At 37.7% G+C, this 12905-nt stretch overlaps 1 protein-coding gene across 1 annotated transcript; it reads left to right on the forward strand.

Moving 5' to 3' along the window:
- The first annotated feature begins 5108 nt into the window (after window positions 1–5108).
- Window positions 5109–6835, forward strand: LOC103436440 (DNA damage-repair/toleration protein DRT100). Its single transcript, XM_008374867.4, has one exon. It carries the CDS (start codon window positions 5323–5325, stop codon window positions 6568–6570), a length of 1248 nt encoding a protein of 415 aa, XP_008373089.1. The 5' UTR covers window positions 5109–5322; the 3' UTR covers window positions 6571–6835.
- The last annotated feature ends 6070 nt before the right edge of the window (window positions 6836–12905 follow it).

Raw genomic sequence — 12905 nt, forward strand, 5'->3', positions numbered from 1 at the left:
TTTCCAAACGGTTTGATAAGTTGGCTGTTAAGGATTCTCTGGCTCTCAGTGTTCAGTGTGCAGGTTCTGTGTCTAATATGGCCCAACGCCTATTTGCTCGAACCCGCTAAGTTGAATCATTGGCGGCTAAAGTGATAAGTCTCAAACAGGAGATCAGAGGGCTCAAGCATGAGAATAAACAGTTGCACAGGCTTACACATGACTATGCTACAAACATGAAGATGAAGCTCAACCAGCTGCAGGAATCTGATGGTCAGATTTTACTTGATCATCAGAGGTTTGTGGGTTTGTTCCAAAGGCATTTATTGCCTTCGTCTTCTGGGGCTGTACCGCGTAATGAAGCTCCAAATGATCAACCTTCGATGCCTCCTCCTTCTGGGGTTCTGCCTATATACTGAGGTTCCGAATAATCACCCTTTGGTGCCTCCTCTTTCTAGGGCTCTGCCGACTGCTAAGACTTCTCCTGAGCAACATTTGTGAAGGCTCCCTCTAGTTTGTTTATTTTGATTCATGTATATGTACATATTTGTAATTTATCAGAGATATCAATAAACAAGCTTTGCTTCATTTCAACGTATTGTGTTAAATACACCAAAGCCTTCTTCACTAAGTTCTTTGAATTTTTCCTTTTGTTGAAGCTTCATGAGTGAAGCATGTAGGTTGAGGTAGTGCTCCCTTAATTTTCCGAGTGAGGAAAACTTCTCATTTGGAGACTTGAAAAATCCAAGTCACTGAGTGATCGTGAGACTTCCGAGTATCAAGGTGCAGTAGCATATGGTAGGGGTCCCCCGAGTCTCCGATCGAGGGAGTTGACGAATGAGGCATTTCCTTTCTAAGTGGTAGCCCAAAACTCCTTCTTCATATATATTTGTTATGAAAGTTGTTAGGCCTAAAGAAAAAGAGGCTTAGGCAATTTTTTTTTTTTTTTTGAAATTTTTTTTTCGATTTTTTTTTTTTTTTAATTTCCAAATTTTCGAATTTTTTAATTTCCAAATTTTTGAATTTTCGAATTTTCGAATTTTTAAATTTTTGAATTTCCGAGAAAAAAAAAATATATATATATTTTAAAGCTTTGTAGGTGAAACTTTGGTGTTGGAGCTTTGTAGGTGAAGCTTTGAGGTTGAAGCTTTGTTGGGCACCATGAATTGATTTTGCTTCACACTATCTTGATCAAGATAGTGTGAAGCTTTTGTAGGTGAAGCTTTTGTGTCGAAGCTTTGTAGGTGAAGCTTTTGTGGGTGAAGCTTTTATGGGTCAAGCTTTTGTGGGTCAAGTTTTTGTGAGTCAAACTTTTGTGGGTCAAGCTTTTGTAGGTGAAGTTTTTGTAGGTGATGTTTTTGTAGGTCAAGCTTTTGTGGGTCAAGCTTTTGTGGGTCAAACTGTTGTAGGTGAAGCTTTTATGGGTGAAGCTTTTGTGTTGAAGTTTTTGTGGGTAAAGCTTTTGGTTGAAGTTTTTGTAGGTGAAGCTTTGGAGTTAAAGCTTTGTAGGTGAAGCTTTGGAGTTGAAGCTTTAGTTGGGTACCATGAATTGATTTTGCTTCATACTATCTTGATCAAGATAGTGTGAAGCTTTTGAGAATTTGTAGTTGTCCTCCATTGATGAAGCTTTTGTTGGTGAAGCTTTTGTGTTGAAGCTTTTGTGGGTGAAGCTTTTGTGTTGAAGCTTTTGTAGGTGAAGCTTTGGAGTTGAAGCTTTGTAGGTGAAGCTTTAGAGTTGAAGCTTTTGTTGGGTACCATGAATTGATTTTGCTTCACACTATCTTGATTAAGATAATGTGAAGCTTTTGAGAATTTGTAGTTGTTCTCCATTGATGAAGCTTTTGTTGGTGAAGCTTTTGTGTTGAAGCTTTTGTGGGTGAAACTTTTGAGTTGAAGCTTTTGTAGGTGAAGCTTTGGAGTTGAAGCTTTGTAGGTGAAGCTTTAGAGTTGAAGCTTTTGTTGGGTACCATGAATTGATTTTGCTTCACACTATCTTGATCAAGATAGTGTGAAGCTTTTGAGAATTTGTAGTTGTCCTCCATTGATGAAGCTTTTGTTGGTGAAGCTTTTGTGTTGAAGCTTTGGAGTTGAAGCTTTTTTTGGGTACCATGAATTGATTTTGCTTCACACTATCTTGATCAAGATAGTGTGAAGCTTTTGAGAATTTGTAGTTGTCCTCCATTGATGAAGTTTTTGTTGGCACCATAAATTGGTTTTGCTTCACACTGTCTTGATCAAGAGTGTGTGAAGCTATTGAGAGTTGTGGTTGCCCTCCATTGATGAAGCTCTTGTTGGCACCATAAATTGTTTGGCTTCACACTGTCTTGATCAAGAGTGTGTGAAGCTTTTGAGAAATGTGGTTGAACTCCTTTGATAAAGCTCTTGTTGGCACCATAAATTGGTTTTGCTTCATGATATAGTAGACATTCACAATGATGTTGCATGGCTTTAAGTTGTAGAATTTATTGGCACCATAAATTGGTTTTGCTTCATTTCAAGCCCGAAACATTGATTTTGCTTGGCTTCAGGTTGTAGAATTTAAGGCCACAATGTTCATTCTTCAGTCCTAATCACTTATCATAAGTTCACTGCAGAGCAGACCCTCACCACTTGTATTGGCACGCCCGTACCAGTTCAAAGCTCCTGAAGAACATAATTAGGTCTTAAATTTATAGCCACATAAGATTTAACTTTGTGTATGACACTTCATTTTTAAAGAACCGAACTTATAACCTCTCACTTACAAGTAAAGGGGAATATCACCAATTACGAAGCTACAGAGGAGCAAGGAAGGGTGGCCGCCCCTCTCCTAATCGGAAATCAAGCCTATGAACGGTGGTTCTGACCCTCTGATCCTGTCGGAAATGACGACTTCTTTCTAGTTTTCTGGGTTGTTGCTGCTGGGTTGCGCAGCAGGGGTTCTTTTTTTTTTTTTTTTTTTTGAAAAACCCTTGAATAAAACAACACTGTGTAATTTAGTGATTAAAAAATTGAAATATTTCTTAATTAAAAAAAGCTGGTCCGTTTAGTGATTAAAAAAATCCCTGTTACCGCTGCCTCACACCATGTTTAGTCCCCTTCCCTTTTGAAAACCAGAGAGCCCTCGGTTGTCCCTTGCTTCCAGCCTTTAAGCCAGTCGTGTCTGCTCTGATCAACTTTTTTGGCTATACATCCCACAAACATGTTTGTTCTGTCTCTTTACTCAAACATGTAATTCTTTAACTTTTTTTGGGGTTTGAAGATTTCTGATTTTCTAATCTGGGTGTAAAGAAAAACTAAATTCTAGGTTGTTTTAGGCGTGTTGGAATTCTGTTTCTCAAAACCCTAATTTTATTTAATTGATAATTGAATATGAATAGGAAAGGTTGTATTTTGTTTACTGAATGAATAATAACATAAGGACTCTTTTTTGAAAGGGACAAATGTTAATGTTGAAGAAGAGATTGAAAAACATAAAACACCAATATGAAGTCCTTACATAGGAATTGGATTAGCTGAATTTTGAACTCCGCAGCGATTAGTATAATGGAAATGGTTGTTATGTACATGTGTTTTTTTTTCTCTTGCAAGATTATTGCTTGTATTTTATTAGTTTTGACAATGTAGGTATTGTGGATTTGAAAGTGCTATTGGAACTCTTCTCGATGTACTGTGAGTGGCAGGAGGATAACGTTCAGAAGATGAGCAAAAGACAGGTTTGGTTTCACAAGATTACTACTGTTTTTGTTCAATAATTTGAGTTGGTTTGAAGAAATAACTCAAGTTTTTAGGGTTTACAAGTGCAATGATTGTCCCTTTTTTTATTGTTAGAGAGTTACTTCGTATAATCTCGAACTTCAGAGACAATTTTTTTACTTTAAAATCTGAGGAGAAAATTGAACTTGAGACAAAAGGTTTAGGAAATCTTCTTCAATTTCCTTGTGCATATTGTAGTGTGTCATCATCTACTTGGTTTTTGGGTCTCTTGTTGGTAAAAGGAAACCATTGAATTAGTGGGCCATAGTTAAATCTGATTCTATGAACTCAGTTAAACAACTTCAAGAAGGTAACTAGTTTAAGGATGTCTCATTGAAATTCAATTATTTCTTCAAGTGATCGCCTTTTATGCTTTTACATTTCGTCCATTTTCCCGACAATTTCTGACTTCGCCACTGAATATCACTAGACTGTAATACTAAGTAGCGATCGTGAAGCATTTTTAGTAAGTAGATTTTGTTGTCATTTCTTTTGCATGGACATCATTCGTCATGCACATTTGTGAGTTTTTGTGTTTTTATCCCCCACGAAGAACCATGCAAATTCCAAATTACTGAATTAAGAACCCCTCCCCTTTTCACGCTGCAATTAGAAAACAAGCATGCCACCAGGAGGCAAGCAGATTTCTCAATGCTCAGAATCTCCAGCAAAAACAGATTTTTACCCTTTTTTAAATTTCACTCGTGGCTTTTGAGCCAAACAAAGTTCTAATAAGGAAATTAAAAATTGCAACATGTCAACAACGGATCTGGATTGTCTGCTCTCTTCATCTCATATCCTTCTTATCTTCTTCTATTTTTGTGGTCACGGTCAAGCCACGTCAACATTTTATATTGATTTTTTTATAGAAATAATAAGACAAAAAGCAATGAGAATATAAAATATTGACGTGGCTTAACCGTGATCACAGAAATAAGAAAAGATGAGAAAGATTTGAGAGGGGAGGACAGATAATCCAGGTCTATCAACAACTACTAGGCATGTGTGTGAACTGTGATGCAGGTCAGAAAATTCACCTCCATAAATCATAAACAAATCAATAAAATATCTAACTCAAATCTTTATAACATTTTCTGTCTTACTTTCGCATTGGCATTTGGTATTACTAGTTTATTTATGTTTTTATTTTTTATTTTTTTGTCAGAAACTAGTTTATTTATGTTTAAACAAGTAAATTTGTTTGCTAGTAGTCTAACATTATAATCTAACATTTTAATTACATAATATATGAATCATGTCATTTGTTGATATTATAACAAGTGAATTAGGAAGTCTAATGATTTTATTTTGTTGGATACAATGATTTATATTTATTTCGAGAGAGTGGAATAATAAATTGGTATGAAATTCGAATTAAAACTTCTTACTTACTGTAAAGATGAATATTATTGAACTATTATTAAGTGACAATATATATGTGCTAATTATTAACATGTGAATTAGCAACACGGAAGATTGCCAAAGTAAAAAGTCTTCCAATATCTTAGTGCTCTCCAACTGGATGGCTAAACTCACTCACTACTAACTCGCCAGTACCCCCACTACACACATTCACATTACATCATTCGTAATTCTCCATCCATAAAAATGCTCAAAAGTCAGTCATTCACTTCTTCAAACACAAACCACCAAGTAGCTATGCCTCTGCCTAACCTCAACCTCCACCACCACGTCCACTTCCACCTCCTCCTCCTTCACATTTCCCTCCTAATCTCCACCAATCACATTTCTCCAATCCAAGCCCTCACTTCCCCCTCAGACATCTCCGCCCTCAAGGCATTCAAATCCGCCGTCAAACCCTCCTCCATTCCGCCGTGGTCTTGCCTCGCCTCCTGGGACTTCACCACCGACCCCTGCGCCGTCCCCCGCCGAACCCACTTCACGTGCGGCGTCACCTGCTCACCCGACTCGACCCGGGTCACCCAAATCACCCTCGACCCCGCCGCCTACTCCGGGACGCTCACCCCGCTCATTTCTCAGCTCACCAACCTCACCACTCTCGACCTCGCCGATAACTCCTTCTCCGGCGCCATCCCATCCTCCATTTCCTCTCTCTCCAACCTCCAAACCTTAACTCTCCAATCCAACTCGTTCTCCGGCTCGCTCCCTCCAGCCATTTCCAACCTTAAATCCCTCGAATCCTTAGACATTTCCCACAATTTACTATCTGGGTTTCTCCCAAACACATTGAACTCGCTACCCAATTTACGACGGCTCGATCTGAGCTTCAACAAGCTCGCCGGCACAATCCCCAAACTGCCCCCGAACCTCCTTGAACTCGCTCTGAAGCACAATTCGTTATCCGGGTCGATTCCGGAATCGGTCTTCGCCGGCTTGACTCAGTTGGAAGTGATAGAACTCAGCGAGAACTCGTTCGCCGGGACTCTACAGTCGTGGTTCTTTCTCCAACCGTCGCTCCAGCAAGTAGATTTGGCCAATAACAGCCTGACAGGTGTCGAGATCCCGCCCAATGGCGGTGGCGAGCTCGTGGCCCTTGATTTGGGTTTTAACAGAATCGAAGGTTACGTGCCGGTAAATTTCGGGAGCTATCCTGTGCTGTCGTCGCTGTCACTTCGGTACAATCGGCTACGTGGCAGGATCCCAGTGGAGTACGGGCGGAAAAAGTCGTTAAAGAGGTTGTACTTGGACGGAAACTTTTTGATTGGGCAGCCGCCGGCGGGACTGGTGACCGGAGGTAATGGAGTGTCCGGAAGCTTGGGGGATAATTGTCTGCAGGCGTGCCCAGCGTCTTCGAATCTGTGCATGCCTTCGCAGAAACCTAACGCCATTTGCAAGCAAGCGTATGGTGGTGGGAGAGGAAAACCGAGGTCTTGATTCTTGAAGACTTGAAGTTGAAGCGTCAAAATATGGTTTGTCGGCCAAAGTATTAACTAATTTTTAAATTCTTAACTATTTTTAACGTTGAATAAGCTAAATTGTATATTGTTTTTTTTCTATTGCAATTTGTACAATATACATAATAATTAAAAGATCGAGATTAGGAGAAATTCTTGTATCCACTACTCGTTTTTATCAATGTAATGTAATGGTGCCCGGTTAATTGTGGGATAATATGTAAATGTACGAATCACTTGATCTTCGTATTGGTGCAAAATATCTCTTTAAATACGATATTCTCTCATAATGTATTACCATAATCTTAAAGCATTTTTCTAGGGTTACATACTTTGCATCTCAAATAGTTGTGATGGTACGTTCTCATAATAATGTGGTCCATTATGTTATTGCCGACGGGACAAGCTTAACAAGTTTTGTTTCGTTTCTCACTTTGAATTATTTATGTAGTTTGGTGTATTCAAAATGTATTCAACCACAAATGTCATCTTAGGTCAGCTAGTAGAGCGCACAGCTTTTGACCACATCGTGTGGTTGTGGTTCGATTAGCATTTTTCTTTCATAGTTTTACTGTCCATATGTCCGTCTAAAAGTGAATGAAATAATGTTTTAATGCTTTTTTTTAAGGCTTGTTTCTCACTATGACGCTTGGAACTACAATTAATCTCACTTTATTTTTCTAAAACTCAACATGTACCGCTTTATCATCTGAATTTCCAATCTTTGCACCACTTGAGTTTTAGGAGCAAAGTAACAAATTGAATTTTAAAAAATAAAATAAGATTGAAATCAAGTTTCATTCAACATTGTAAAAAGTAAACCTCTTTTTATAATTATTTTAATTTAGGTAAGCTGATTCGATGTTGAGAGCTTTTTTAAAGAGAACAAAATCAAAATAAATATGGAGAATATACAACGGCAGCAATAGCTAGTTGGTTGCCCCACAAACTAAATCAAATAAAGCACACATGAAAATGATAAACAATTGACCTTCAACCTAACATGTATTATTAGTTTCTCTATACACTAATCCTAATAGTAATCGTTCTCCCTACTACTTTTTCACAAAGATGAAAGAATCAACATGTGTCATCAGTCGTTTGTTCAAACAAAGAAAAAGTATGTGTCATCAAACACACACTTATAAAAAAAGATAGAGGAGAGCTTGCATAAGAGCTTGCATAAGGAGTGTATGAAATCATTATACTACATTTTGTATTATACTGTAGAAGTTTCAAACGACGTTGAAGATGAGACAGAGTGGCCCACATATTTTATGTATTTTTGTGTTTATCATGCATTTTAAATGAAAGCAACTTGCCTGTAATTAATAAATTTTTATATAATGTTTTAATTTAGTAATACAATGTCGTGAGAAAAAAAAAATGTAGTAACATTTGTTAAACAAGAACACCGTAGCGACGATAGACTCGTTCTAACTCATTTTCGCTTGAAAGCTAAAGCTGATGCGGTTGAAACTTGAAATTGAATGAGCTTTGGATCCTTTGTCGCAGAAGTCTCTCGTTACATGAACCACTGTGTTTATTTTACAATTTAATTCACTTTTCCCGAAAAATTAAAAAAGGTGTTTCTGTTTTGTGTTTGGGGAATGTATGGACTCAAATCCAAAGCGAGTTGTACCACAAGAAAAGTCGTCAAAAGTTGGTTTTACCCTTAGATCAAAATCCAATAAATCTCCTTTAAACTACATAAAAGTGTTGAACAGTTTGAATAATAACCCAGAGATGTGTGTGCTAACATAATGTGATATTAAATCCACTTCCTCATTTTTAGTATAAATAATATAGAAAAAACAAAACCTAACATTGTATGTAACCGGTTAAACATGGATCCTCATAAATATAGGTTTCAAATCTTCTGCACCGAAAATCATATGTGATTTTTTTGTGGTCTATCTCAGAATTTAACACATGTCCACCGCTAACTCAACTTTTAAACATTGTTAACTCTTTGAAAAAGATTAAAACTAAACGTTAAAACGTGAAACTCAGAAGCCCAAACGATCCCCCTCCCACATGCCAACCACCACCATTGCATCCCACAACCGTCCCTTTTCTCCTCCCTGAGAATCTCATCATCCTGACATATCCAGATCCAGATCCTTGAACCTCAACGACAACCTTATAGTGAGATTCGTGATCGTAAATTTCTTTTTCTTTTTGTGTGGATGCTTTTGCGATTGTAGTACATCTGTTTGTGGGATTCTTATTTTATTTTATTTTTTTCAGGATTTTTGTGCTTGCCGTGTTTATGGGATTTTTCTGCGTTTGTGGTGGTCGACATTGAGTGGGAGGGGGGACAGTTAGGCTTCTTGAGTTTCAGGTTTTATTTTTGTTTTTGTTTTTTAATCTTTTTTAGAGAGTTAATCGTGTTTTGAAGTGGAGTTAGTGGTAGACATATGTCAAATTCTGGAATAATGTTAGGGAGACTAAATTTGTAAACAAAATTTGCAAACTAATTGATATGTCATCAATAGGAATTAGCACGTTTATCAGCGCTTAAGTAATAATTCAATCATAAATTTCTATCTGTTGCAGTCCTATTTAGAATATGAATGTGATTGTGTAAATCCTAAGAAATATGAGAATGTATCTTATATTCCTATTAGGATTATATTACCTATTAAATGTTGTAATCCTAAAGGGAAAGGTTTTACCCTTCCTACTACTATAAATAAAGGCACAATGGGATGAGATAATACACACCCACAATTACACATCTCTCTATTCTTCTCTCTATTGCCGCACCCCCTCCCTTGGTAAGGCCTCCATAATTGTTCAGTAAATTATGCCTACAACACGTTATCAGTACGCTCTTGACGCTACGCTAACAAGAGAGTTTGATCTTCAATTTGGGGAGAATTACGTTTTAATCATTCTTTTCATGATTAATTTATTATTTTATTAAATTGATCTACATGCTATTGATTCAATTTAATTTTTCTATGTTGAACGTAATACAACGCATTGGAGAATTCCAGCTTTCAAGAAGGATCTTCTACAAATTCAAAGGCTTTTGTTGTTTTCTGCTACTCAGGTATGCTTAAAATAAAGGAAGATATTTGAAATGACCCATGAAGCATGAAAACATTCCCCATGATGCATGAACCCCCTACATTTATATTTACCTTCCGATATATATATTGTATATGTTTCATATATTTGTCAATATATATATTTGTTTCATGCATTACGCAATAATTGCTATGTGGAATTTGTGAGTCAAAGAATTGAAAGAAATTAGAAGCATATTAGGGTTTTCCTAAACCCTAAAGGATTTGAAAAAAAAAATGGGGGAATCAGGACATGGTGCGGCACACCACCGCACCATCATTGTGCAAATAATCACCAGGCCTAGGCCTGGATTTTACCTCGGTAGGGCCTGCAGCCCTGAGCCTATGCAGACTGGCCTTAGCCGGCAGCCATCCAACCTGCCCAATTGTCTGGGCTGTCCTCCCATACACACGCTGCAACCTTTTTGGTTTCTGGGTTTTATTGCTCTGGCCCGCATACATATAGCCAGCATATGCTGGGCTTGTCACTGCGCCACCCATACCTAAGCCCGTGACCTGCAGTCACTATGGGGCTACTTTCACGCAACCAGCCTTCGCTGGGATCCCCATGACAACCCACAGGCCAGCTTGCGCTAGACCTGTCCGTGCACTCCCTTGTGGCCTAAAACACGACCCAGTTGTGGCTAGGTCTCCCATTCCTCACCCGTGGCCTGCAGCCACCACCAAAGGAACATTTGGGCCTCACCTTATGCTAAAGGCACCCAACCGGTGCCTTTTAACCCCTGACATTAAGCCCAATTATTTTTGGGGCCCTATTTTCGATCCAATAATTTTATTTTAATATTATTTTACTTCTACGATCGACCCCGAATGGTCACGATCTATTGAATTAATTAAAAGTGACATGCAGTCCATTAATCTGATAATGAATCCAAAATTATTGACCTGAAGATCACTTTTGGACATTAACGATTCAATCATTTATTTCTCTTCTTTGAACCGTCACATACTTTCGTAGTAACGAAGCTCTCACACTTGAGTTCCCGAAGACAACTCAAATCCACTACACTAAGTTAGTATATTGCATTCTGAGTTTCTTGCAGGAACCTCTCTTTTATGAACTAAATGTTCATAAACTAAATCGAACCTGTAGTTTCGAATTTAGTGCCTTTGAAACCAGAAGTTTTCATAAAACAATACACCCATGAAAACCCGACGTTTTTCATGAAAACCATGTTGGAAATGTGCCCTAAAACCAATCATATGATGATACTTTACGGACATTTCAAATGTTAAACTAATCTAGTTTAACATATAAAGGGCAAAGATTATTGTTTGAGCCGTCTCATATAAATGTTATATGCTTAAACGATAAAGTCCAAGGAATATGTGATTGGGAGAATGCAATCTAATGAAGTTAGATTAATGAGACCATTCTTTCGTAGACACATCCTAAATGTTCCTGATCATAGGATTACCAATTGGGCATTGACAGTCCGTTAAGATCAGTACGTACTGTGTCTTCTCTCAGGGAGAGTGACTAGTCTCGAGTCATTGGTGTGTGTGACATCAAGACAAGTACGTAGGTGCTCAATAAGAGAATGAGTTCACTGAACGTGATCAACGAAGAGTTCTTATATTCCATGTCACATGAGAACTCATGGTTGGGATAATGCAAAGTAGTCCTTTGACCTGAGGCATCACAGTTGTCTTGTGGTTAAGTCCTTAATCTTTGATTATGTCTAATTCACCCCCTAGGGGTGTCACGGCATCGTTGGGGTTAAGCCACTTAGCTATGGAGACAAGTAAATGCGCAACAAGGGATCTCTAACCTTCAAACAGTTGAGGGAGAATACTCTATGATATGATTTGGAATCTCTGGCCAGAGTATGAATGAGATTGGGGAATGCGTTCCAAATCACATTCAAGGAAATCATATAAGCAAATGAATCACATTGGATAGTAGACATGAATAAATAAACTATCATACCAAACAATGTGGTCAAGAGTATTAGATTAGAGAAGGACCGTATTGCATTTGTAATCCCGAACTGAATAGGTTCTCTAACCTCTTCTGATTAGCTTGGGTAACCATGACATGCTGCTAGGCGTCAACCATGGTTTGTGGAAGCCCTATACGTGTATAACCACTAAAGGGAGAATTGAAAATTGTTTCAATTCACAATCGATGTAAAATTGTTTTAATCGCCCACTGCCTCGCTAAAAGGAACCTAATGGATCGCACACCGTAAAAGGTAGAGATTGGAGATTAAACGGAAATGAGTAAGAATGATTAAATGGTTTAATCATTTCATTTATGGCAAGGATTAATTAATATGTTAATTAATCAAACGAATAAGTTCGTTAAAGACCTCGGGATAGTTTTGGACCTTAAGGCCCAATGGGCTTCGAACGTCAAGCCCATTGACTTAAGTTGTATGACAACTTAATGAATAAAGATTCACAAAGGCCCAAAAGCCCAAAATTCCCAAGGTAGGCCGGCCATGAAGATGAATTAGGGTTGTTTGGTTATTTAGGTCACTTAAAGAAGTGACTATATAAATGACTTTATAACAAAATATTCATAAATGTGATTAAGGGTTTATTTTGGGGGAAAATTGGTGAGAATTGTCTCTCCATTTTCTCTCTAAAGAGGCCAACACCTTGGAGGGTACATCTAGCAATCCTACTACTCCAAGGTCACTCATTTCTTCTACAATCAAACCTTGGTGAAGAGACTTAGAGGTTCTCAATTTTGGGAACTTAGAGAACCTATTCTTCCATCCAAATCCATGGATCTAAGAAGCAAGGAATGAAGGCCCTATCTCTTTGGGTGATTAGCCTTTGCTTATGCAAAGAGGAATCTACAAAGGTATTAATTTCAACTCACTTTGTTTTGAGTTGATTATTGGTTCACCAATCTACTAGGCTTTGAATTTCATGGTAATGTTTTGTTTTTGAGTGCATGCAAGCATGATTCCGCCTTTTAATTGTTAATTGCATGCTATATGATTTTGCTCAAATGAACATGTTTTTCAAAATAAATCCTTCAAGTGGTATCAGAGCCTAGGTCTAGTAGTTGGTGAATCCTTTTGGGTTTTGTAGTTCATAAGTTTATGATTTAAAAGTTGTAATTGTTACAAGCTTTATTCTTGCTTCTTTGAATGTAAATTTTGTTTGAAAATTTGCCATCTCAAATGTTGTAGATGTAGTTCATATGAGGATGAATATTGGAGCTAAAATTTGGTGCCATGATTTTTGGGATTTTCGGCCAAATCCA

Source organism: Malus domestica, chromosome 05 (assembly GCF_042453785.1).
Source record: "Malus domestica chromosome 05, GDT2T_hap1".
Taxonomy (NCBI): Eukaryota; Viridiplantae; Streptophyta; class Magnoliopsida; order Rosales; family Rosaceae; genus Malus; species Malus domestica.